A 27,534-nucleotide genomic window follows, 5' to 3' on the forward strand; every position below is an offset into this window, starting at 1 on the left:
TTTTCAGGCAGTAGGTGAAACCTTGAAGAAAAAGTGGCTCTGTCTTCAAAAAAGTGACCTGACCTTTGCTTTGGTGGGTTTTTTACTCTGCAAGAAATAAAAAGCACTGCATGCTTTCCAATGCATCCTTTCTAGCTGATAAACTACCTTGTTCTAGCACTCAGCACGAAAGGACTATGTGTTATAAAAAAAACAAATAGCATGTTAACAGTATTAGCTAACGATAGCTCCACATCATACAAGAAATGATCTTCATAGACCTGAAATACATCATATGAATTATGAACCAACTAAATACATAATTGACCAAGAACCTTTGATATACTTCGCAATAACAAGTAACTTTCATGGAATATAGTTTAATGAAATTCACAATGACTTTGAGGTTCTTTGGATATCAAAGGCACCACAGCTCCAGCATGCTTACAATTCATGACACTTCTGCTCCAAGAATTTCTTGCAGCATGCAAAGAACTCTCTGTAGGGTAACTGAAGCATTGCACAAGCAAGCAAATCTAGCATTGACCTGTCAGTTAAAATCTGTTCTAAAATCGCAATAGTATGTAATGATTTTACATGCAATTGGTGAAATGTTTATGAAACACCGTATAGTTCAGTGTACGTATATTTTATTGGACATGAAATACAGTGCTAGTGAAAGTAATTCTATTATGATATGACAGGGTAGTAAAGTCTATTAACAGAAGGGGTTTTTAAGTGTTGAAATATTTTAAGTGTAGTGGAAAATAGTGCTTTTATGGAGCCAGATCCTGCTGTCTTTGCACTGCTAAAGCTTCCCCTGAAATCAATGGGAGATTTATGAGTACCACAGTAAGTACATGACGATGGTCATGGGCATAACACTGAGCAGTGCTGCTGCTATGCTTCATGAGTACACTCAGACACTGCTGCTTGCAAGAGTCAAAGAGCTAAGAACACAGTGTGGTGGGTTCAAGAAGATAAATACCCTTTTTAAATGAAGAGCACAGCACAACATTAATGCATTTTATTTGGCTAAAATACTAAATTGGTCGTTAATTATTTTGTTTCTCTTGAATATGTAGTGTATTAGGTGAATTTTAAGGAAATTAAGTTTAAGAAGTCCTTGCATTACGTTCAGTAACAAGGATGTTTTGGGAAGAAGCGCAGAAATGCCTATGACAGTAGGATCTGGCTCCGTCCACCGCCAGGAAAGCCAGGCAGCGTGGTTAATTACACGCACTGCTCCCAGAGGCGTCAACACCCCGGGCCCCGCGGGTCACTTCCCCACTAGGGCAGCGCGAGCCCCAGCGACCCGCCAGGACCCCGCTCGCCAACTCCCGGCGGTGTTTCAGGGCCCTGGGGGAGGCCGGCTGGAGCCCCCCAGCCCTGCGGGCACTGACCGGGCCCTTGTTGGTTTCACTGTTGTAGGGGAAAGGCGCTAGGGCGGCCGATAAGGCTGTTGCCATGGTGATGAAGGAGATGCCGAGGGAGGAGTCTGCGGAGGAGAAGCCCCTCCTCACGGTGACATCACAGGTGGGCGGAGCGCGGGGCGGGGCCGGTGGGGGGGGTACCAGGGGCTTCTCTCAATAGGAGATCCACAGGGCATTGGGTGCGCGGTCATCAGCTGAGGCACCTCAACGCAGTACGAAACACCAAGCACTGGTGGTGTTCATGCCCCAAATCTCCCCCCTGAACACCGCATCTTGCTCCTTGCAAGCCCTGATGTCCGTGAAGGGATTGTCGAGGGAAAAGGATGCTCTCCAATGCATCATTTCTAACTTGATCCCAAGTGACTGACAAACAATTAGAAGCCAACATCAAATGCCGCCCCTTCCTTCCCTGATCAATAAGCGCAAAGCTTCCATTGGTGTCAACAGGGCCTGAAGCTGCGCCTGGGCTCATTAACTGTTTAATGAACCATTTGTGTTGGTTGTCCATCAGTCTGCTCAGCAGCTGTCTGGTACAGTTGTGCACTGATAAAGTGCCCGTGTCTGTTAGCGTCACACCTCCCACTACACACACATACCTACTTCCCCACTATGCACCAAAGGGGTGCAGAAGCCAAAAGAAGGCAGAACCAAGTGAACAAGTGAGTATTTTCCATAGCCATCTCTGCATCGTGTACCCATGATGTGTAGTTACACCACCATGTTCGCTCCTCATTCACATCCCAGGTTCCCAGACGTCATGCTGCTTTGAGCTGCTGCCTCCTTAGCGTGTCCGTGCAACCTTCTTGTTCAGACCGGTCGCTCAGTTGTGCATTGCTGTACCGCCTTTAGTCATCACCATCAGCATTCATTTCGGCTCTTTACCCGATGAAACAGATGGACGTGGCTGCCGCTCGCAGGGCAAATCATGCGAGTTCCAAATTGGCTGCAAACAAACTTCCCAAGCCAGACCAAACTGGGTCATGAGAATAAGGCCTGCTCTTCCCAAAGTTATCGCTATGCTCAGATCAAGCCAGGAAGAACAATATTTGCTTTTAAGAAACTATCTAAAAGTGAAATTCCCATTTACAGAAGTCCTAGAGAACTGCTTACATCTGACTGTAGTAGCAGACTCTGCAAGAAGCAGAAGGGGAATCTCAGAGACAGAGATGCCAAAGCCTTGTTTATAACCAAGGAGTTAGTGATAATAGAGGGAAGTCCCTGAAACCGTATGTTATCAGATGCCTTTTACCTGTCTTTCTCTGGAAGATGTTAAAAATACATCCAACAGAGACCGAGTCAGATACACATTCACATTTCATTAGGCTGCTAGCCAACCTTTATTTTGTAAAACATGACACTTGTTGACCTAAACACTCAGTATGAATTAGATTTTGACAGTTTTCAATTCACAATTTATTTTATATCAGATCTCAAGGCAAATCTACAAATAGCATAAACCAAAGAAGTACTGCAGGCTCCACTGGGGTTCTGCTGATATGTGGCAACTGGGAATCTGGACCTGCACTCCAGCAGTAACAAGCCTACTACAATAAGCAGAGGGGTGTTCTTGGTAATTGAATAGTCCTTTCAGCATCTATTTTCTGTGATTCTATCTCAATTATTTTCAATGAAAGTCACTTTATTGGTATGAAAAGGCATTCAGTAGTTGCCAAATTTAATACTTCAGGCATCAGAGAGTGAGCTTTCTGTACTAATGAGATTTTGTAGAATATAAATCTATATACTATGTAGCTGTCTCCCTTTATCTTTTAAAGGTAATTCAGAGGAGACTGGAACAAATGAAAAAAAGGTAATTTTGGTATGAATAAGCCTAGGAAAAAGTTAAGGAGTTTGCTGAAGGTTCAAAGATTAACAATACTCAGCTAACTGAACCTGAGATAAATTATTTTATGCAACTCATTTATAATAAATACATGGACCGATTGTGCACAAAGTTGGATTTGAATTCTATTTTTTTCTTTTCATTTAACCTCTTCACAACTTCATTGACAGAAGAAAAGATCTCCTTTAAGAATTAATTTCTAATGAGAAATTTAAACCTAACTATCCCCTGGAGTCAAAGTTTAATTGTACAGTCAACTATGAAATTCCCAATCTGCTACAGGTCAGTAAACTTCAAAGGAGCTCATTCAATAACATACTCTGATCCACACTACAACTTTAAAATATGATGAACTGCTTTATTGAGCAGTAAAAAAGTGCATGCTTATATGCCTTGCCAACCTGATTTTAAAACAACCCAATCCCAAAGTATTGTGAGTTATCTGTCCTGTGTCTGTCACACTTAGGTTAAATTCTTCAACAGGGTACACAAGTTGGAGAGGTAGAGATGGTAGGATCCCTACACAAACAAAGAAATAAGACCTACAGGAAGGGATTCATGTCTAAGAGGATCCTGGGGCAAATATATTCTGTATAATACGCTAGACTTGTGAGTCCATGAAAAATTCACCAAAGAAAAAGATATGTAAGTTATACTTGTATATGGGAAGCTATCCCAACTTCTATTTCTAATAGAAAAATAGGGAGGTGCCTGCTTAGTACACAACCAATGCCCAGAGTAAAAATTTGATATTAACTGCTTATAAAATATTAAAGAACACTTACTTTTAGAACTGGAAAGTAAAAATGTGAAGTTAGATTAGAAGAAACATGCTGAAGTTCAGTTTATCTCATGAAAAATGCAGGCAATGACACAAATAATCCAAAAAGAAATGTTTCATGACTACACTCCAATTAACTCAGCTGTTTAAGGTTTTTATGAAGAAAAAAAGAACTCTATAATGTTTTAGTTCTTACTAAGAGTAGGAGCAATGTTTTTTGAAAGTGAATTTAATTAACATGTCACTGGTTGATCCAGGCACACCTGTATTTCCTCAAGAGCTTAAGTAAAAATATACAAACATTTCCAGTGCCTAAACTCCACTGTTCTGGGTGGGTTTTCTTTGTTTTAATTAGATGCTCTTTTTGTTTTGTTTGTTTTCCTCTTGAAACTAATATGTGGCCTCACAAATTTTATAAAGGAAACAAAATAAAGATAGCTAATATACAACTCCCAGTCTGAGTAGATTAAGACACGTATCAGGGACTCACATTATGAAACTAATAGCATAACAACAGTTTTCCATATAAAAGTTAAGCCCTAATTGTTCAGTAACTTCATTTCAAGTAATTCCTATACATTAGTTATAAAAAAAGCAGAAGTCTTGCCAATTTTATGAATCTTCAGCATTTAACTTTGGAATTTATGAGTTATTGTAGTCCAATCAGCCCCATGAAAACAGTGGTAACTTCCTCTGTGATTTTAGGACTAAGCCTGTGATCTTAATTTTATATTCTTTTTAAAAGATTAGTGATAGATTCATTAGCCATACTCCTCATACATCTCAAATGGGTCTGCTGTTATTTATTGTAAAAATTTTGAGTAGTTTACAGGAGACATTTAAGTCTGCACACTTTTTCATCTGTTATTAAAAATAGGTAAATACTATGAGTGTAAAAAAAAAAAAACAAAATGCATAAACGCACGCTTAGCAGTACAAATATTAATTAAATCTTTACCTCCAAGTTAAGTATTGCTTAACACTTTGCTTTTAGGGCAGTATGTATAATTTGAGCAGAAATATTCTCATGAGCATAATAAAGAAAGTTGCCTCGATAATATGCTTAAAAGTAATAAATTGGCTGCTTGCCTAAAGTTATACAAGTTTCTCCATCACAAATTAAATACATTTTTCCATGAAATAAGCTTTAATTTGAAATTACCATGGGAATTGATAGTATTTTTTCCATAAAATAAAGCTGACTATATCATTTTGTGCATTTTAAAAATGTTCTACCGTTCCGTAAGCACAGAAAGAGCTGAACAATTTTTGCTCATTTAACCCTTTTTTATATGAATAGAAATTAGTTTTCAGAAATGTGTTCATTCTTCATATATGAATATTTTAAGTAAAATTATACCATCCTTTTAAAAAATTGCAAACTCTGTACTACAATTGTTCTATATGCAGTTAACTTCTTGTTTGCACAATGAAAGTGTTACATTGCAAGTTTAAAACATTCTCAAGCACCTTTCAAGTTTCAAGCATTTCAATCTGCAAAATAACATATCAAAGCCAACACACATGCCATGCCATATCCCTGTGGAGAAGCCATACAACAGGAAATTATGATTTGGTTCCCATGACTGCCCACAGTAACACATCCAAAAACACAGCCTTATTCTAGATATGCTACAGAACTCCACTGAAAGAAAAAAAAAAAAAAAAGCATGATTTCAAAATAATTACAGCCTATATGTAAGGATACAGCAAGTGTACAGTAAAAGATTAATTTTGTTACATTGGAAGTAGACAGATCATTTTCAACACAGTTGAAAATCTGTAGGGATAGCATAAGCTTTACAAAATTGGCACTCGTGATAAACCACGGTAATTTTGATATTGTTAATTCTCTCTTTATCTTTAGACCTCGTGCTGCTAATATTATGAAGATTTAGTCTTAAAAAAGCAGGTGTATATCTTTTATCTGAATTGACATTTGATTATGCACCATACTCAGAACAGTGCACAAAGCTGTATGTAATCCACTGCAAAAACTTTCAAACATATCTGTGGATCACAGGTGATTAACAAAGCATTTGTACATGCAGCTCAGTTCAATATTCTGGTGGTCTTTTCTTTCTGCTGACGAAAAACCATTACATGATTTCCTACTATTTTGTAAGCAATCATAACAGTTGCCCCAGAGATGCTGAAAGATTACAGAAGTAGTACCAGCAATATGAGTGAAACAGGACTCCTTGAACTTGTCACCTATTTCAAATCCTTACTTAGAAGAAATGGAAAACTGTGGTTCCCAAAGTCAGGCTGCTACTGTAGTTGGAGTTGCCACACAAGAAGTAATTTCTGCGAGTAATGCAGGAACCAGAATCTAGCACCATGAGTTACTATTTGCTTTCTGTAGGTACTATCATAACACCTGTGCCTCTCCAGGTCTTTCCCAGTATAAATTTCTCCAGGGCTTTCTCAACAGAAAATGGGTTCTGCAGAACAGAAAGGCTACAGGACTTCCCCACCCTGCACTTACTCAGCTTAGGTGTCCCATTTGTTAACCCCTCAATCCACAAGCAAGTCATTTCAGGAATACAGACTAAATATTTCCATGAACTAACTTTACAGAAATCATTTCCTTAGAAGAACATTTTGCAATGTTTAGTGACTGTATTCTTCAAGGACCATTAAGTATCTGTGACAGTTAATTTCATCTTTGATCACTGCTGTACTCTAGTACAACGGACTCTAGTAGTTCTCCAGCACAGAGAACTGGGGTATTGGGAAAGGGAGAGGCTAAAACATAAGTCACATAGCAAGACCATGAAGACAATGCAGAGCCAGGTGAGGGTAAGCAAAATCTTACACCCAAGAAAGGATTTCAACAACTTCCTTTCATTAAAAGGTACACAGAGCACATGGATGTTAATGCAACAGACAGACTTGAAGTAACATTTTTATAAGCAGTAAAAGCCAAATTGTCAGTTCCACTCAAAACATGGCAAGAGCAACATTTCTCCCAATGGCTCTAATCCAGCAAGGCAGTTAAGCACACGCTTAACCTTGAGTTTTGCAGGACATGCTTAAGTGGCTTGCTGGCATAAAGCCAAAATGCAGGAGCCAGATACAACCCTGTGTTTGGCTACTGCTCCCTTTTAGTTTTCTTAGCCAGGTGAAGAACAATGGAGGAAAACATGGTAAACCACAAGATATTTAGTTCTACGTTGCAGCTAGACACTGTAATTTGTGTAGGTCAGCACTGACAAAAACATATAGGATGCTACCATGACACAGCAATAGCTCTCACAAAATCAATGCAAGTGCTGTTTCTGAAGACGCAAAATAAACATGTTACACCATTTACTGATTGAGACATCAGGCACAAGTTTTAAATAACACTACTTTCCTGTGAATTCAAACATCCAATACGATGTCTATATAGTAATCTTCCCACAGTTTTCACAGCCTTCACACAAGCTGTGGGTCAGTTGTTAGCATTAAGCCTCAGGGAACGGCTGGGCCTGTGCGATTTCAGGTAAGATATTGTCACCTCTGATTCACAGGCCACTGCACACACTTCCTACTACTTAGCAACTGAGTACCAGTTATCACCTGCCAAGTGAAACTCATCTTCAGAGAGGTAGCAACACCAAACTGCTCTTTGAAGGAGAGTGAAATGAGTTTGTTTCTGTTTTAGAGCTTCCCACAATTTGTGTTAGGTGGAAGTCAGTTACACTGTATGCCCTGTGTATTGATTCTCTGTTCCTGTGAAAACCAAATATTTGGCTGGCATGTCAGTTTTGTTGGGACATAAATTCACACTAGAGTGACAGAGAAAAGATTAGTGTGACCCTGGCACAAGCATGATTCCAGAAGTCAAGTAGTGATCACACTTACTATATGATAAAAAATAAAAGTGTGGAGTGGTAGTGATATGATTTTTCCTTGTGAAATACTTACAAATGTTCTAGAAAAGTAAGGAAAGAAAAACACAGCTCATGCAATTTGTGCTTTTTGGCATGAAACTACTGATTTGATAAGGATTTCCTTTTCCAAGCCTCCCTCTGAGACAATAAAGGAGGTATCTTGATACTTATCCTGTCAAGATAGCAATCCACAAACACTACTTCCAGTTATACTTCAGAGAACAACCACCTCAATTTCTAGTTCTGGTTCCCATTTGTCAGTTTTTACAAATACCTCACTCAAGGAGATGAATCCATAGAAATCACTCATTTCCTCTTATCTTAGTGAATACCACCAGAGATTGTGATATGCCAAATATGTACAGAGAACTTATCTATTAAGAAATTTGAATTATATATATCTCTTATAAATTAATTAGCAATTGAAGTTAGTTCATGTTTTAGGTGATGCCTCAGGTTGAGTTAGAAACTAAAAGAACAGGTAGTATAGCACTGACAAACTACTATCTAGTTTACCTGCTTATCCAGTCTCACCCAAGCAGCAGACAAGCTTTTCTCAGAGCAAAGATCAAAAACACAATTTCTCCTATAGAAATTCTGAATTAAGAAGCTCCAGTTTTCTCATATGCTGACCACTCATTATCATTTTTGAGTCAAATATTTCACTGATCCATTTTACAGCCCAACCACAGCGTTCCAAGCACAGTGTGTAGGCAGAGGTACAGCAAAAGCCATCAATACCCATGAGTAGGTTTGCTGCTGAATGCTACAGGGGCTTATCCAGTAGTAGTCTTGGGCTTTCTAAGTTAATTCCTTGAATAATTCAGTCATCCTCTGATGACATAATTTGTAGAATCCAATCCAACTAGCTTGCACAGCAAATTACAACTACATTTTTGGTGCCTATATAACCAGTCCTACTAAAATAAGTTCCATATATAGTCATTGGGAAAGCTAGGTGCCTTTGAGAGCCTCCTGAGGGAGAGCCTAAATTAAGCAGGGAGGATCTCCCTCTGGAGCTGCTTTTCGAGGCATTTATCTCTTCCTACTGAATATGGAGGGAATTTAAGCATTTAATTTTAGAGAACTAGTTCACTATGTGCTCAAAACATAGGTGCTAATTAGCTGTCTTTGCCTGACTGGAACCCCACAATTTAGCTCCCAAATCATTTATCTTGAAGACTAGCAGCATGTTACACTCCACTAACATTAAAAAAAAAAAAAAAAAAAAAAAAAAAAAAGGAACTAAACACCATGTATGGTGCACCACAAACACAGTAAGATAGGAATGTAGTAAGAGAGTACATAAAAACAGCATTTCAGTTCTATCAACATGTTCCACCTCCAACCGTGGTGTAAGCCCATTGCTCTATGAAGGCAAAGCACTCGAAGCCATGATCAGGGCAGGTTGTACAGGTGAACATCATAAGCTGTAAACGTAACACTAGTTAAAAAGCTAGTCCTCACAGCTGACCCCCTGAGCACCAGGCGTGCTCCAGGTCCCTCCACCCAACAGCCAAAGTAAGCTCCCTTGTGGAAACACTTCACAGACCCATTTCATGACACAACCCTGTCAACTGCCTCCATCCTCCTCTAAAATAAATAAAAATAAAAAAATCAGGCTACTGACTAGGTGTTTCATAAATCTCTTTTCACAACAGAATTTGTAGTCTGGGAGCAAAGCAAAACAAAAGCCATGGCAGTTGTGATACCATACATAATTTCACCTTTTCTCTTGCACAGAGAATCACAATACCACCAACATCACTGCCACAACAGGCACCTGCATTAAGACCATAGACTGAAGGACCCCAGGATGAAAAGGAAGTCCCATAGAAGTTTTTATGGGATAGCAAAGCTGTCACCATAGTAGCAGCTACGTGCCGACTGAGTCTCACAAAGGCCCCTAAAGCAGAACCAGGCCTGAGGAGAAGTTCAGGGACAATGTATCCTCTAAATTGTTTTTGTTTCTTTTTAAGAAGCAGGGAACTCCCATGGGGACAAAGGGAGAAAATACAACATGGGAGGCTTTGGGAGTGACAGTAGGGCATAGGAAGAGTTGGGCAGGCAACCAGTGGAAGCTGGGACCAGACTGGATACTGACTAAAAGAGAAGAGAAGCCCCCTCATGGGACCTCTCCCTTTCAGCAGGGCCGCTACTGCTCCTACCACAGCACAATGTGTCTCCTCCAGCCTTAGCACACCCATACCCAACCCCATCTAGAGTTTGACTTTTTTTTTAGCCTTAAACCAGTTACTCCAGTTCAGTCCATTGGGCTGACACCTACCTCTCACACCTGAGGAGGGCCCAGAGCGGGAACTACTACGAGCCACTGCTTCTACCCCCATTTTCTCCCAGAAGCTCTGAGAGCAGAATGAAAAGCACTAGCCAAGCCAGAGCAGGGGGAAATAGAAAAATTCATCAGTAAAGGCAGCTGTGGATAATAAATTATACTGATGAATAAATGCAGAGAGCTGGGGCAGGGGTGGGTGACAGGGCACAGAAAATGGAGGTCAGGTGGTGCCCCTCAGTGCTCTGGGCTGCCGGCCTGCCTGGCAGCTGCTGAGGTAAAACGTGGCAGCTGCGGCCTCTGGCACGGCACCACTGCCTCCTGGCCAGGCCTCTGTGCCTCATCTCAGACCTGCACTAAATAATCTCATTTTGAATACGTTTAAGGAATGGGGCTGATATCAGGCATCGAATGGTGCTTCTGACACTCCCAGTTTCTTTCCCAAAGCACCAAATTCCATAAATATTTGGTATGAGAAAGTCCAATAGCAATACTGAGGGGAAAAAAGGCAGCTTTTTCTGTTGTGTTGCTCAGTGGCAGAAGTCAGTCACATAAAATTTGTTTGAATTTATGAGGAGCGTTTTATACTATGGTTGAGACTCTTCATATGTATTGATAGTAGGAAATATCACCCTTCACAAATTTTAGATACGTTTCAGTTAAGGGAGTGTTTTTTTCTTTAATTAAAATATTTTCTGTAAAGAAAAATTAAGTTCTTAAAGACATTATGAGAATTTATGGTACTCACTGGCTAAATTAGTACTCAGAAATCAATAATTCTACAGTCTGAGTCTATACAGCCTGGCGTGTGTACAAATATCGCACACATAAATATTATGCGGTGGTGCACTGCCAGCAGCCTGGCTCTCACTCCCAGCGCCTCTTCCTCCAGCACTGCATGGTGCTGGTCGGCTTTCTTAATTTCACTTTGCTTCTCTTGTCTGCAACACAGAGATAATACTTCTCAGCTCTGTGGTGGTGCCAGGCTTGATTCATCAATGTTTTAAAGCATTCTGTGATATTCACCCTGAAAGGTGCTTGAGAACCATAAATTATTACTTTAATATAGATAATAGTTTTCATCTCATGAATGTTTTATAACACTACTCCAAATTCATGCCTGATATAACTCTAATAATTTGAGTAGAGTTAAAAGAGGGATACATTTGGTACAATATATGAGACAGCAAAATGAAATTCAAAGTGTGAGACCAAGGATTTACCAAATAGCATTGCATACACAGTAATGTTACAAACTGCCCCTCTGACTACTTAACTGCTGCAAAAAGTCCACTCACAGCACTATTTAACCTCTTAAGGTTTGATTCATCATGAAATAGCTGCCTCACATCAAAAACGTTTTTCCAATATGTTCTATTGCTATGTAGTTTGTATATATTGAGAATAAGTAGACTTGATCATGTATTTGTTTTCATTTTTCAACCCAGATATTTCATTTGAAAGCACACTTTTTCACCGGCACAATTCTTTTTAAAAAGGCACTCCTACAGCTTCCAGTTCTTAGTCATAGGAGCATAGGACACTACTGGGAGGAATCCTCTGGGTCATCGCCCACTTCTCAAAACCAGTCATGTCATAAACAGCCATGAAGAAAGCTTTTCAAATGCCACTTTAAAAAGCCAGGCTTTTTGTCCCCCAATCCTAAAAATTACACTGTTTGTTCAATTCACTGCTGTGATAGTTAGAATTAAAATTCTTTTAATTTCCACACCAAATCTACTCATGGCCAGTTGAGATGCCAACTTTTTTCTATTGTTGAAATAGTTTTCCACTTCCACAACCCCTCTCTCTTTACATATACAAGAATAATAATTATATCCTTACTCAATCTTCATTTTGTTAGCCTAAGCAAGTCAACTTCTTTTAGAGTCCCTGTAAAATGTGTTCTTTATTCCTCTGATCATCTGGATGGCCCATCTCTGATATAGTGTATATGTTCACATAGTGACAGAATCAGAGAAGAATTTATTTGTTTTCTAATTAAATAAAAATGCTGCAAGTGCACTGCAAAGGCATAGCTTAGTAAAAATCAAATTTGGTGTTCACTGGTAAAACTGATTATGAAGAAGTGGATATCTGCCTAACTCTTTCAGTTTGATGGTAGAATTTTATCAGTACACTTCTGGTACCAAACTAAGAAGTCGTGTGGCTGGGCTGGTCATCATTATATAAACAACATAATAAAGAAATGACTGGTGATGTGATAACCACCTTTGAAAAGTTAAAAAAAAAAAAAAGAGAAAAAAAAAAAAAAAAAGAAAAAAAAAAAGACGTCTGCTACTTCATACTTGGCTGAATCTTGAAGAAATTCAGGTTTTTATCTTTTTTGTTCTAGCCCTTCTTTCCTTCCTTCTTGCTTTCCCTCCTTCCCTCCTTGTCTCCTTGTCTCCTTCCCTCCTTCCTATTAAAGAAAATTTTCATGGAAGGTAATGCAAAACTTAAACAGCATCTAAATCCTACATGATAGTGTACCCTTCTGATATGCTCATATAGATACAGAACCAGTGTTTCCTATGAAGTTTTTACATTTACACTTATTACTATGGAACCTCATCTTTATTCCCTCCAAATAATGTAAAACTTTTCTTCATGCTGTTAGCACATCACAAAATAAATCATTGAAGATCCAGCTGATCCATAGACTTTTACAAACTTTCTGATGGACGTTATGTTCACCAGAACATGCAATTTACTGCAAAATTGCATCCACTGTTACTGATGCTAGTTCCTAGGAGAAAAGGTATTTGAACAATTTTTGCTGATATGTGGAGTTGGTCATAGAAAAACTTTTAAAATATTGAAAGTAGTTTGGACAAAGATTAAATAGGTATCCACCCTTATTTTTTCACCAATAGATACGATCACCAAATCACAGACAGAAGAATACATATATAGCGTAGAGATGTACTAGGTCCTCTTAAGTCTTAAATATCAGTATTAGGCAAAAGTATACACCTAGAGATAATGTAGGCAATATAGAGCCACTTTTAATAAAAATCAAAGGTGTGCAGTTGGTATAACTGCAATTTCAAAACAGGTGTTGAGATTTAACAAATTAAGCAAGTAACATTTGTGTGATGAATGAGACAGCAGTATGAGCAATCAATTCAGATAGTTATAAAAACAGATTATTTATTCCGCTTGTAAGGTGTATCTGCAGTCTAGGTCTAGCACATGCAGAATTAGAGTTTGGAACAATGTCATTGCCAGATTTCTGAAGTAAGTGCTCCCAGTTTGCACATTCTGCTACACACAGTTGGGCAAGCAATCTTCCACGTTAATTGTGTAAATTGCTAGTTCATATAGCAATGATGTTACAGGCCAGATTCTGGGCAAATGAATATTATATTATACAGTCAGTCAGCTTTGGGTACCAGCTTAAATATTTGACCCATCAAAATTATAGTCTCCAGTATTTCCTTGAGACATTGGAATACCAAGTAACAAACAGTGAACCTAAGATGTAGAGGCAACCCCACTACTGCAGTAGCTAAATGCCAGTAATTAATAAACATCAAATTAGGATAAAGGAATAACTTTTCTTACCAGTTTTAGATCATGTTAGCATCCTCAATTTAAAAGTTCAAATATACACAGAGAACATTTCAAAATTACAACAGTGGAAAAAGAGCAAAAACAGGACAGAGAGACGGAGCTGAGAGAGAATAAAGGTGAAGCTGAAAGTGCTCCAGATGAAAGTAACAAAGGAAACACATGTATTCATATTATTAAAGATAAAGCAAATGCAGGCCATACCATCAGACATAAATCCAGCACAACGTAGGTCTTGATCCTGCCATCAGAGAGGGATTGTAGAGAGGAGACATTTATTTATGAGACTGTTTTTTTACTGTTTAGGTTTTTTAATACCCAATACATGAAAAGCCTGTAACGTGGAGATTTCTTTTAGGTAGCAGAAAACCAATACATTCCTGCAATTACAATAAAAAGAGGAAACTGCTTAAAATACAAATTATGAGTCTTCACACAGTCAAAACTCATGCAGGAATTTCATAAATTCACCAGAGTCCATCCACTGTCATTCATATGTCCTTGTATTGCAGAGAGGTGTTTTCCATCTCAGCAGGTTATTGTTTAATGGGCTAATGCATATTTTCTAGATGGAATGGTGTTGTAGGAATTCTGTGGGGAGGCATGTTACTGGTGAAAACAAGACCACTTCCAAATGTTAAAAATGCCCTGCTTAGTCTCCTGGTGACAGAGAAGGCCAACTTCACCCACTGATTTGAAGGGAGTTACATCAGACCTTGCATACTTCAGCCCAGGAGCAATATATTACAATAATTGCTATGAATGAAATCACCTTGCTGCTTTATTTTTGTGCAATTTTTAAAACTAGAATATAATTTTGCCCCAAGAGAGTGACTACATTGATTTTTTTTTAATTTTAAGCCCAGAGCTATTTGTACATTTAATTACAATCTCTGACTCTCTAGCAATCTAAAATAAAGCACATGATATTGTACAAAAATGTTTTATTTGTTCAAATTGTGTACCCCAACAACACTCTGTGATCCTGAGATTTTTTGTTGTCAGCTGGTGAATGAGCAGCAAGAAAGCAGACCACTTCTGAGCCCCTCCATTGATGACTTTCTCTGTGAAGCTAAACCAGAAGCTGTTGCAAGGCCTGTAACATCAAATACTGCAGGTAACCAAAATTCTGTACCATCCCTCACGAAAGAGAAATAATTTTAGTTTTATTTTAATTGTGGTACATTTTGTCAAGTAATTTCTTTTAGTCTCTTGTAAACAAATACTATTTGCACAAAATTATAAACCGATATTAAATTGTAATTGTTTGATCTATTACTAGAAAAAAATATTGCTTATTACATTTCAGGGCAAATCTGATGTGATCCAAATCATATTTATTCCAGCAGATCTCTGAGCTTGAATTAAAGGAACTTCAACAGGAAGTATGTAGCAGATCAACAAATTCTCAATCTTTGTTTTTACAAAAATATAACTGATGGATAAGCCACATTCACTCTTGTTTTAACCAAACCCATTCTTTAGAAAGATGTGGATGTCTGAGAAAAAGGGAAGAGAGATCAAAACAGTTTATCCAGACTTGAGTTCAGAAACTTCAGTACTGAAAGGATCCAAGAAATTTCTTGTCTGATTTGTTTTGTGGTGAGATAGTAAAGCAGATAATTAAGAAGAAATCCTGAAAGCCTTCTGAATTAAGAAAAGTGTATTGTCCTTTGGATGTGTTTGTAGAAACTGGCAGTCTCCTATTCAGTGTTTGTGCAAAGGTAATCTAAGCATTTGAGTTGATTTACTGAGATACCATAAAATCAATAGTGCTACTATGTTCTGTTTCAGTCTCATAAAATGGTTTGTCTCGTTAGAAGTCATTTAATTAAAATCCATATACATCCAAATTATTAAAATAACTAAATGACTAATTAACAGCTGGGTGATTATCTTCACATCTAATTAATGTGTCTAAAGCAGTATGCGGTTTCTAGTAGCAAATCTGGAACACTGAATTAAATTAACAATTGTAAATAGTATTTTTTCCTTTGATACAGCTACAGATATTACAGGGATTAATATAAATGTTTTCAAGTTGTTTAAGATGGTGTTGAAAAAATTAAGTATCTTATGTCTGGGTAAGATCCTATATCTGCCTTGAATATCTGTTAGATTTGGGGCATTTTAATCAGATTTTTATTTATAAGTTTTTTATTTTGTGAAGACTGATGAAATCTGGTGATTTACCAAGATAGATAAAGCACTACAAGAGATAACATTAATATATATGTCAAAAACACCTCCCCTGTAAACTGATAATGCAGAGGAGGGAGTTTTCCTGTCTTTTGTGTGAATTTCCAATATTACACTTCAAACAACTTATAAATGAGAAACTTGGACTGAAGCCTGGCTTATACAATGGCCTTTAACAGAGCAAGCAATAGAATTTCTAATTATAGTTAATATTTATCATGAAAAGGACAAACAGCAACAACAATAGAAAAAAATGCTAACCATAGTTATTCCCTTTTGACCAAAAAAGTTGGCCAAATGTGGGGCAACTCAGATTTGTTTGCAGGAAGAAAGTATCATGTTATTGTCTTTTGTGCTATATTCTTCTGCACCCTGTTTCTTCCAGCACAGCAAAAATCTTTACTGTCAGAATCTAAGGCCCTTTTTCAGTCATGCATAGATGCACAGCTCTCTCATTGTTAGGATCATATTCTCAGTGCTAGACCTTCCTTTGTTTGAAGCTTTTCTAGCACAACCGTTCTTTCTCACCTTTTTTTTTTTTATTTATATATTTTCTGCATCACTGACAGACAGAGGCTTCAGAGAATAGTGGAATGTATTGCTTTTTGCCAAACTTTAACCATGGGCAAAGCAAAGGTAGCTCGTTTTCTCCAGTTCCTTTCCTAATTTAGAAATAATTGTTCTTGTTAACTTCACAATTACATTTGCTTTGTCAATCAACATGTTCTAATATGTATGATGGAACCTGATTTTACATGCAATTCTTTTAAATTAATGACAGAAAATACATTTTAGACTACAATTTTTAGTAGAACCTGAAAGAAGTCAAACTCTCACTGAATTTACAAGAACAAAATATCTAACTTCCCTCTGTAGTCTTTAAGCTTTGTCCAGACTCAAAGTACAAAGGTTAGAATATTTTTTTACCTTATACCATGGCATTACAGAATTGGAAAAGACCTTCAAGATCACCAAATCCAACCATCAACCTGACCTACTGAGTCAGGTCACTAAACCGTGTCCTTTGTACCACAAATGAATTAATGGTTTAATGAGCAATGAATTAGATGAATAGTTCTAGGAAACTAAGGTGAGTTGCCTACTAGGAAAAAAAAAAAAAAAAAGATTGGTTCAAAGTATTTTTTTTAGAAAGATTTTTTTTAAAGTGGTTTTTTAATGAAAAAAAAGCATAATTCAGCATCTCTGAAAACAAAATCTCTGAATGTGACATGTTAGAGAAAACTGTCTATTCTTCAGCTTTTTCCTTAATGGCATGTCACACAACAACCTAAGCAGCTGTTACCAGTATTTTCTAAGCATAAGATTAAGCCAAATCTAATCTAAAAACTCAATTGTACAGGGAACCTTCACAACATAAGAAAAACTGTGGACTAAGACCTAAGAGGATGTTTTGAAGATTTTCAGAGCAAAAGCCTTTCCTGCAAATCAGGCTTTTTTAAACAACTGCATCCAGTTAAGCACCTGGGATCACTAGTCATATCTGAGTATGCTGGTCATCCTCTTTAGCAGGAAATACACATCTACTATAGCCAAATGAAAATACATAAACTTAATAATTATTTTTCCAATTAAACAAACAAAAAAACAAAACCCAACCAAATGTGAGTTATTTGAATTAACATTGAATTCTACCATTTTGTCTCTAAGTGTTATCAACAGGTTTGGATCTCTTGGATCTTAGTGAACCTGTCTTACAAACCCAAAACAAAGCAAAGAAATCAGAGAATCCATCAAGAGGTGAAGGCTTAAAAGCTTCAACCCACAGAAAGAAGACAGACAATTCTGACCTTATCAATGTGGACACTGAGCAGAAAGTCCAGACCATCAGAGTTTCAGACAAGTCTTCACTAGATTTAGGTAAGAGTGTAGCTATGATATCAGTGTTACATAGCACAAGTTTCTCCTCGTTAATGTCACAAAATAATGAGCAAGATCTGAATTTTCATTGCACTGCACTTTAGCAGGGAGTGTAAACTTAACTTTGTGTAAACATTTTACCTTTATCATTATACGTATTGTTAGGAAGTGTGCAAATAAAGTTCTGAGTGGATTTTTCAAAATCAGGATCGGTAAAACGGTAGAAAAATCTGTAAGGCTATCATGAGAAACCAATAAAGGGCACAGATCAGAAACAGCCCACACTGGGTGTCCTTTTCAGATCTGCATATGTTAGAAATACACAATAATTTTTAAGTACTGTTTCACCTATGCATGCCAGAGAAAAAAAGTTCTGGACAGAAGAACTATATTTATACAGATTGAACAAAAAACCTGAATACAACTCAATATCCTGCCAAGCATGATCTATAGATGAGCTTTGAAAAAGGTGAATTTAATTTAGTTCCATCCAAACTAAATTACTTGCACCGCAACTGAGAAATTTGCAAGGTAAATGTAATTTATACCAAGGTAGCAAATTTTCCTTTCATCAACATAGAACTTCTTTTATATAACTTTATCATCAAACAGGAGCTGAATATCTCATTTTTGCAAGTCAAGTCCAACATATGAGTGAATCCTATTGGTTGCCTATACAGTTATTTGTAAATGGCAGTCACCAGAATAAGTTTTATTTATACAATTTGAATACAATTAAGAAATTAAAATATATTCCTATCAGTATAATTTTATCAACAGATCTAAATTACATGCAAACCAATAATTTTAAATCAAGATTTCCACTGGCATTCTGACCATGAATCTGCTTTTAGTGGCCTTAAAAATCATGATTTAGAAAAATGTTGCAAATTCAAATGTATTTTTACAGAATATAAGCTAGAAAGGTGCAAAACATTTCTGTTTATTGGACCGTAATTAAAGTAGTCTTCAGTGGCTTGGCTTCACAATTTCCTCTGAACTTGTATTTAACACAGGGGAATTAATTCAAGAAACAATGGTTTCTTTGATAGGTTCATATCTTCTTTTGTTATCTTTCAGTTGATATTCAGACACAGATAGAGAAATGGGATGATGTCAACTTTCATGGAGAGAGGAGCTGCAAAGTCCACCCTTCGGCAGAACGAACCTCATCATCATCTAGAGCTCCATCAAAAGAGCTTTTATGGTACAAATTTTGCTTTTCTGAGAAAAATATTTCCAGTCTAGCTTTCTTAATTAACAATGACAAGTCATATTATTAAATCTGTTAGGATTACATTGAAAGTATGCAAGCAGACATTTTGGACAATGTATCATAAACAAATACTATATAATTACATTTTGTCAGCAATTTTTAATGTTGTGAAGAATAGCAGGTGCAGTTGCTAAATAGATAGTGGTGAAAATTCCACAGAGGGATGCAGTGATCCAAAAGACTACAGATGTGAGTAAAATTAGTAAAAAAAAAGATACTTTGCAGTGATTTGACAGTCACTGGATACCCAGTGTAATTTCTTTGCCATCAAGAGGGCAGAATTTCTGTGTGGAAGAGGCAAGAAAAAATATCTAAGCCAAGTATTACTTCTTCCACGCAGTTCTACTAAAACTACAAAGGATGTAAAAGAGGGAAGAATTGGGCTTTGCATTTAGAACCAGGTCACGTAGATTAATTCTGCTGTCTTCTTGGTATGTAAGCAACACTGATTCGCTGCATTATGCATGACCATGATTATCATTTTCATACACTAGAAGCAGATTCATGACCAACTGATGCTCATCCTGTGTCTTAACCAGCCCTTTAGCTGAGTGTTTCATTAACTTAGAACTTTACAGAAGAGTTTCGCTCAGTTAACCTGATTTTAGCCTACAGGGCTTCATTTTCTAAGGAAGAAAATAGGATCTTGTGGCACAAAGAGGCACATAAGCCAGGATGAAGTCTTGCAATGTGGTTGTTGATTCTTAGACACTGACTGCAGTTACATTCTTGTGTCATTGCCTAAACCTCATTTTGCATTTCTATGAAATGGAAGTGTAGTGGTACAGGCAAAGTCTCCATTCCATTATGCAAGTTTAATGCCCATATGTGCTTGGTGCTTTACTGGTGAATCAGGCCTGATTCTGTTTTGTTGCATTACTATTGTCTGCACAGAACTGAAAAATGGAATAGCAGGAACACCAAAAAGGGTCCAGGCACTTTTGATATCTCCAAGTTAAACAATTAAGTTAAAAGAGTTAACCTAATTAGTCTGTGTGAGCCTATGAACCTGAAATAGATAAGGCAGAGCATCTTAGTCTGCAGTGATGAATATGTAAATACATTATTTCTAGGTCCACAGAAAATAGATCACAGTCTGAGCTGACTAATGTCAAGAGTGCCTTGGACGCTGATTCAACATCAGAACTAGAACTTGCACCTGCAATACAGGTAAGAAGAATTGGTAGATTTAGTAACATTAAAAAGGCATGTAGGAATGGTCTCATTGGCTAACTGTTCACATGCTGAAAAAACTATTTAAGGGAAATTTTCAGGATCATCAGTTAAAAGCCTCATACAGCTGAATCTTCACACAGCTTCCAAATTAGTATATTACAAAATTAGCATAACTGTCAGCATATCAAACATTCAGAGTTTAACACTGCAGTGAACTGTGTGACCTTCCTGTACAAAAAGACATCGAACTATAATTTACAGCAGTATCTTCTTTCCCTTCCTCCAGTTCTGAAAATCAAACTTCTTATGTTTCTCTGTTCCTGTAATATAGCTTTTCTCAAGGTCTCTTGGTCAACCAGGAATACCCAGAATTGGGAAGTGGCAAAGGAATACAGGAAAGAACCATTAGGCCAACATTCATTAGTAGTTTATCTCCACATGTGGGAAAACAGTGTGTTCACAGGACTTTTTCTGCCAGAAAATGAACTCCAGTAAGGAGGGCTCTGGGGTGCATGTCTGTAGATTTGCCCAGTTCCACTGGCATACTGTATATTGAACAGGTCCTTATGGAAATTACTTGAAGACATATGGCATTATATATGTGTATATGTGTGTATACATACATATGTACAAATATACATTTATATATGCATTCATATAGTGCAGATTGCTTATACACCTTATTTCCAGTTTTTTATTTCTTAACTGAAAGTTTTCAAGTTCAGCCAATGCTACTGGCAGGGGTGAGAGCGAGTTGTTTGGTGGATTCACTTATAGTTGAAAGCAATTTTTCTCTCAATTTTTCTACAGCTATATTTAAGCCTGCACTTCAAAACCTTTCTGTTAGATGTAATATCTGGAAATTAATGAAAATTAATAGTCCCATTTGAAAATGGAAAAATGAGACACCAAAATGCCAAATGTCCTTTTTGGAGATCATGCACCACTTTTTGCAGAAAACAGAAATAGAACCTAGTTATCAAGACTCATTTCAATGTTTTCATTAAGGGAAAAAAAGTCTCCTTTGCTTTCCTGCCATTTCTACGTTACAAACAGGATTTTTTTTTCAATTTTTATTTTTCCCATGGAAAGTTTAACTAGTTCTAATGCATGATCTTTTTTTTTCATTCTGTACAATACTTATACATCTTAGTAATGGAAATGATCTGTTGCATAATATCTTTAGATGGACAGCATCTTTTCACGTGATTTGTCCATCTTTTCTTCAAGTACCCCAAACCACTTTTTAGGAGGCTGTTCCTCAGCCTAATATAGATCTAAACGCCATCTTTATGTTTAACCTAGATCTGTTTAAATCAAGTAGACAGTCACAGATTTTAATTCTGTGGCTTTCTGTAAAAACAGTTGCAAATACAGCACCTCTAGTTTATATGGTCTGTTTCCTATTCTACTAGAATAACTGCAGAAGCAAAAATTCACATTTTTAATTCAGTACAGATTCAATCCTTTGAGTCTCCATGCTATTTTATGAAATGGATGGTATTTCAAAATTTTAAAAATCTTAAATTGAATCAGCCAACTTGAAAGAGAAGCAGAGTAAGATTCTTATCTGATGTAATGGTATATTTCATGTTTTGTTTTGCTTTATCATAAGCTCCTTTTTTTCAAACTCATGATCCACTCAGGTCATGAAATGTTGTTGACCTGGTAGTTAATAGTGCTTCATCCTGCTTATACTTGGACTGTCAAAGTTGTCAGTTCCCAACAACCAGGCTCATCTGTCTTGACAGAGTTCTTAATCTGCTTGTAAAAGAAATCACAATAGTAGTGCTTTTATCAAAGCATATGTTTACCATACTTTGTCCTCTATAGATCTTGTCAATCTCATTTAAGGGTAACCTTTGCATATGCAACAGATTTTGTCATACCCTAAAGATTTCATCTTGTCAAACTTGCTGCAGTTAGCCATCAGTAGTTGCTGAGACAATTGCCTTTATCACTCATCTTTGACATTAGATTTAGTTCCTCAAAGTGAAATACTAAGCAACTAGGTTACGTTTTCTTTAAACTTATACAATCTCCTTAACAAAATCCTGTGTTTACCAGTGCTTATGTCATATAAAATCACAAAGGCAAGCTTTGAATTAATAAGAATCATAGAATGAGGAAGAAATGTTTCTGAATGTTGGAAAGGGCAATAGCATGGTAGCTGTCACTGGATGTGGCCAACTTCCTTCTTAGTATTCTGCTCACATCATATGTTTCCTATTATTAACTCTTAAGCTGTATTGGCCCAAGTATCTTTGTTCATTCTTTTATCTGCCATACCAGAAAGTTCCTTGTTACGGTTTTATTGGTACAAATATCCTATAGTGATGGTTTTTTTTTGAAGGTTTATTTTCTCTCTAACAGTTACAAACTGCAGAGGGAGATAATATGTTAAAATGTATATGCATAAACTCTGCTTATGTTTTAACTCTCAAAATACAGTTTAAAACTTGGGCTTCATTGCTCACTCAGAATGCATATACAAGAAACCTCGACATACTACAAACTATACCTAATTTTACTATCTCTACACTTAGACCAAGGTGTATCTCAGAGCCTGTAAATCTTAGAAATGTGCAGTTTTGGGCAGCAATTTTTAGAATGCATGATTTATTCCCTTCTTCTCCCAGATACATACGGTAAGACAAATGGCCTGTCTCTTTTTGGATGTGCCAGTTACTCTAATAAAATTAAGTTACAAGGGACAGATTTAGCTCATTATTTGAAGACCTGCTCAAAAGTTAAGACTATAATTTAAGCCTCTCACCAACAGTTAAGGTCCAACAGCACATAAGCAGACTACAGGTGCAGGAAACTGTGCGCAAATATATTGGAATGGAAGATTTTGTTCCTGAAGACAGCAGCCAGTGATCAACTACAACACCTCCGCTGTAGAGCGGTGAGCATATCAGACCACAGTGTATGCAGGCTCTCCATGCCTCAGACATACCCATTCAACTCCGACCCATACTACACCTTGGGCTCCCCTTAAGGGTCACAGCTGCAGAGTCCCAGTCCATCACCAGATGGAGAGGTGAAATTCTTCAGTGCTGGCACTCCATTTCCATCCCTTCTCTTCCTGCACTAGCAAAAGGCAGCATGTTTGTTACACATGGGGTTTTTCATTTCTGGATATCACAACTCAGAATATGACTCTGCATTGTCTATATGCAAATGTAGCTTATGTGGGTTTTGTTAATTACTTCTTTTTTCCCCTCTGATTGAGAGCAGATGTGCATTTAATGGAGGAGAAGGTATTTCTGCGGGGATTATGCAGGGAGAATGTGTATGCTGTGATATGAGGCAGAGGAGGGGACTTCTGTACTTCTTTCTTATCCTCTTTCTCCTCAGCTCTCCAACTGCATCAACAAACTCTCTCCCCTTCTCCAGTACTAGTCAGTCTAAACATCATGATTTATGGTATTGTCCTTGACCTAAGGCAATTACAGTCACTAGAAGCAAAAGGTGCAAAAGCTGATGTAGTTAGACATTTTGCAAGAGTCAACTCATAAATAGTGAAAAGGCTAGGAACATAATTAATGTCTATCAACACACTTTTGTGTCAAGAAAAAACAGATTTTTTTCTTTGATCAGATTGCAGGTTGGGTTGATAAGCATTGCTGTGTGATACTCAGCAAGATGTTTGATTTAGTGTACTATATTCTGATTTAAAAATTAGTACCACGCAAAATGAATAAAGCAGCTGTTAAACAGATTAAGGCCAGCTAACAAGTTCTCAGAACCAGTAGTTATTTACTAGGAATTGTAATAAGGGGGGATTCTTCTGAGATTACAAAGAGAAATCATGATCTTCAATATTATTGATCTGAAAATAAATGTGCAAGCCATTCCTCGTGAAATTTGCATTTAATGCAACAGTGGACCGAATAAAATGTAAACAAGGGAGTCATGAAAATGAGCTGGTGACCAAGACACCTATATAAATAAGTATTACAATACAGTCGCTTGAAAACTCATATATTACAGAATGAGAATGCAGGCTCTACTTACAATGCTATGTTGGAAGGCAATTCTGAAAAGGATCTATAGCTCTGAGTGTACGAACGTGTCACTGTGAGTGCTCCCCATGCAGTACTGTGACAAGAAAACCATAGAAAAGCAGGCATAATTAGTGAGAGATAGAACACTTACTCTCTGCATAAAGAAACAGCAAGTCAGGTATTGGACCATAGTATTCACTGTTGTTGTCTCTATGGCTATACATTAAAACTATAATAAATTAAAGAGGGAGAGTAAAAGTGCCACAAAAAGGTTGAAATCTGAATAAAATGCCTCTTAACGAGCTAAGTTAAGATCTTAATCTCTTTATAACATTTAAAAGATAATTAAAACCAGATTAAAGTAATGGGTATCTTTCCACAGAGAAAATAAGGGGTACTAAAAAGTGCTTTACACTACTGGAGAAAGGATAAGAAGTAATAGCTGGAAACAGAAATTAAAAGTAATGAGTCAAACAAGGAGGTCAATTAAACAAATTTCCAAACATGGTGATAGGATTAAGGTCTCTTGATAACTTTTAATTAAAAACCCAAGCACATTCCTCAAAGACATATATTCCAGACAATTCCATTTACCGTCTGTAGAACATCACTTTCATCTTATGGATGTCCAAGTGACAAAAGAAAACCTAGAAACAAACAGACAATTTGAACCAGTTATCTCTTCTGCCCTAAATTCTGTTAATCAGTAAAATGTGTTAGATTATGTTAATCAGTAAAATAACTGAAGGAACAAAACAGAAACTTTAGGGCTAGACTGATAAAAGTGTGTCACCTTTCTAGTTAAAAAGGCATGAGTATACACAGGCAGACAGACACGTCTGACCCTGCTTTGCACATTGTATGAACGCACAGGAATGTTATTGAATGTTTCATTACAAGAAAGCAAATTCCAGCACTTGCAGATACAGCCCAATGAGCCTGAAGTGAGCAAAGTTAGTCTTTTAGCAATGTGTCGTATTGCAATTGAATATTATAAGTACAGTCATCAGAAACATAATCATGTAAATTAATGCAATTGGGACCATGGTCAGGCAAATGGCTTATGAGTTCAACCTCTGACAAACACGAGAGAAGGGATTAGCAGTCAGAGCTCTGTTTAGCAAGATTAGGCCACTTTGTGATTTTCTATGCCATCACTGAATACTGTTTGTTTTTGTATTGTGCCTTTTGTGCAAAAAGCATTAATAATATTTTTTAGCAAGAGAATAGGGCGAAACTTGTTATGGACTTCCAATGGGATTGACTGATAGTAAGGTATAGAAGGGAGCACTACTACTGGTTGTAAAATGGATTTATCCCTTCCAAACCTATCTCTCTAATGTGATCCAAAAGCAGGATCTGAAAGAAAAACACAATATATACAGGCAAAATGAGAGGCTTTCTTCTTGGAATATAGTGAGTGGAATGCATTGCCACAGTCATAATACAGGACAAGGAACAATTAAAGTAAAAGTCTTAACAAAAGAGCCATCTATTCCCTTTTTAGCCCAGTCCTCTCATTGTCTTTTCTTGGCTGTCTCTTTATCTTTCACACATCTTGAGTAATAAGAAAATTCTAGAAAGATAAGTTATTCTGCTTCTGATGAGGAATGATCTTTCTACAGTGTATGCGAATTCAGAGGAATTCATGCAGGGACACAATTCATTTTGCCCAAGAAAAAGGCCATTTTGGGCTTCAGGCAGTTAAGAAAATAACTCAGAAATTTGGCAGAGAGTATATCATCCTATTCTGAGTTATTCTTTTATTTTTTAGGCACGATCAGCTAAGGAGCAACGTTGGGGAGGGCCTCTTCTCTCTAGAAATCACTCCTTGGAAGAAGAATTTGAAAGAGCAAAGGCAGCTGTTGAGGTATTATTTCATTTACTGTTCTTATTTTCATCTGATGTTCTATGGATTTTGTATTCATTTTGCAGCACAAGAAGAGGAGAAAGTTGGAAGTAGATTATTCAAAGCAGAGAAAAGATATGGTTCCTGGAGTTACTCATTTAAGATATCAGTTTCTCTCTTAACAAAAAATACAACCTTAGCTATAAATGGACATGAGCCAGAACCAACTTTTCAAAATTGATTTTGTCTTACTCTAGCATGTGGGTCAAGAAAAATTCCCCATAATGCAAGTACTTCAAAAATGAAGGTATATGAGTGAAAACTATTTTTCCCCAGCAACTGAGTGTGTGCAGTTATTTCAGCTCAGACACAAGCCAATTCTCCACATTGAAATTGGAATTCAGAATCATTGATAAAGAGAATGATTACTTGCTGTAATGGATGAGTAACTGCACATACAACCATAACCAGTGCATTTTTATAATTAGAATTATAATAGAATTATAGATAGAACGTTAAACATCAGAGTATTCTCTCCTCCTGATAAAGAAATTTAGTTTGAAAAGGTGAAGGTATTCAAATAGTTCTCCTATCTACTGTTTTTTTTTCATTAACTTCTACTTTTCTAAATGAAAAATGTCTCAAGTGTTGTCCTATGCCACCACTCCCAACTGAAATCTTGCACCAGTCTTAAGACAAGGTGGCATACAGGTTTTTTAACAGAATCCATTAAAAAATAAGGTACAATTGTCAATTCTGAGCGTCATATCTTCTCAGAGGTTCAGTCATGACTGTTTAAAATCCCCTTGCCACAAACAGCCATGACAGCTGCATCTCACTGAGGGATTTTTCCCACTGAAGGAAATTTTTCATGATATGATAAGGTAACACTACATGGCTTCACAGGATCTTAATGCATGGAAAATACCATCTCAGTTTACAAGGTTAAAATGGGCACCATCAGTAAATTAGCTGTTTTATAAACTACAGACTAAATGTATAGCTTATATATTTGTATTCTCTAAGTGTCTTTTTTCCTGACCAATTAGATTAACAACTTTAAATAACTGTTGGTGATGAATATGTTTTTCGTTTGTTTGTTTGTTTTTTTGATGTTGCACATCATACACACTTGTTCCTGGCAGGAAATGAGAGACTTGCTTTCAGGTCACCAAAATTTTCTAAACATTCCTAATTGTACTGCAATGTGATCCCTGAGGTGGGACATGTGCAGTAATCTGTGGTTGAGACAGGGAATCTGATGGTGAACATCTCTGCATTACAGTTAGTGGTTAAGCAAATGGTGTCAGTCTGCAGTTCCCAGAAACCATGTGTGATGGGGATTTCTTAGACAGATTACCAGACTCTA

General features: G+C 37.0%; 1 protein-coding gene across 5 annotated transcripts in view; it reads left to right on the plus strand.

The window, feature by feature from the left end:
• The window catches only part of PEX5L (peroxisomal biogenesis factor 5 like), a gene marked incomplete at both ends in the record, with an annotated part of 101,174 nt that overhangs the window by 62,250 nt on the left and 11,390 nt on the right, over positions 1 to 27,534 (plus strand). The window contains 8 exons of one of the 5 annotated variants that reach the window (XM_082766851.1): positions 11 to 73; positions 1,411 to 1,515; positions 2,033 to 2,071; positions 14,783 to 14,894; positions 17,645 to 17,854; positions 18,935 to 19,061; positions 20,204 to 20,300; positions 26,091 to 26,186. In XM_082766851.1, coding sequence (XP_082622977.1) covers positions 1,447 to 1,515; positions 2,033 to 2,071; positions 14,783 to 14,894; positions 17,645 to 17,854; positions 18,935 to 19,061; positions 20,204 to 20,300; positions 26,091 to 26,186 — 750 coding nt within the window. Of the gene's footprint in view, positions 1 to 10; positions 74 to 1,410; positions 1,516 to 2,032; positions 2,072 to 14,782; positions 14,895 to 17,644; positions 17,855 to 18,934; positions 19,062 to 20,203; positions 20,301 to 26,090; positions 26,187 to 27,534 lie in introns of those variants that run through there. The other 4 variants (XM_082766852.1, XM_082766849.1, XM_082766853.1 and 1 more) reach the window with 4 other exon arrangements.

This window comes from Aythya marila (assembly GCF_965140915.1).
Source record: "Aythya marila genome assembly, chromosome: 9".
Classification (NCBI taxonomy): domain Eukaryota; kingdom Metazoa; phylum Chordata; class Aves; order Anseriformes; family Anatidae; genus Aythya; species Aythya marila.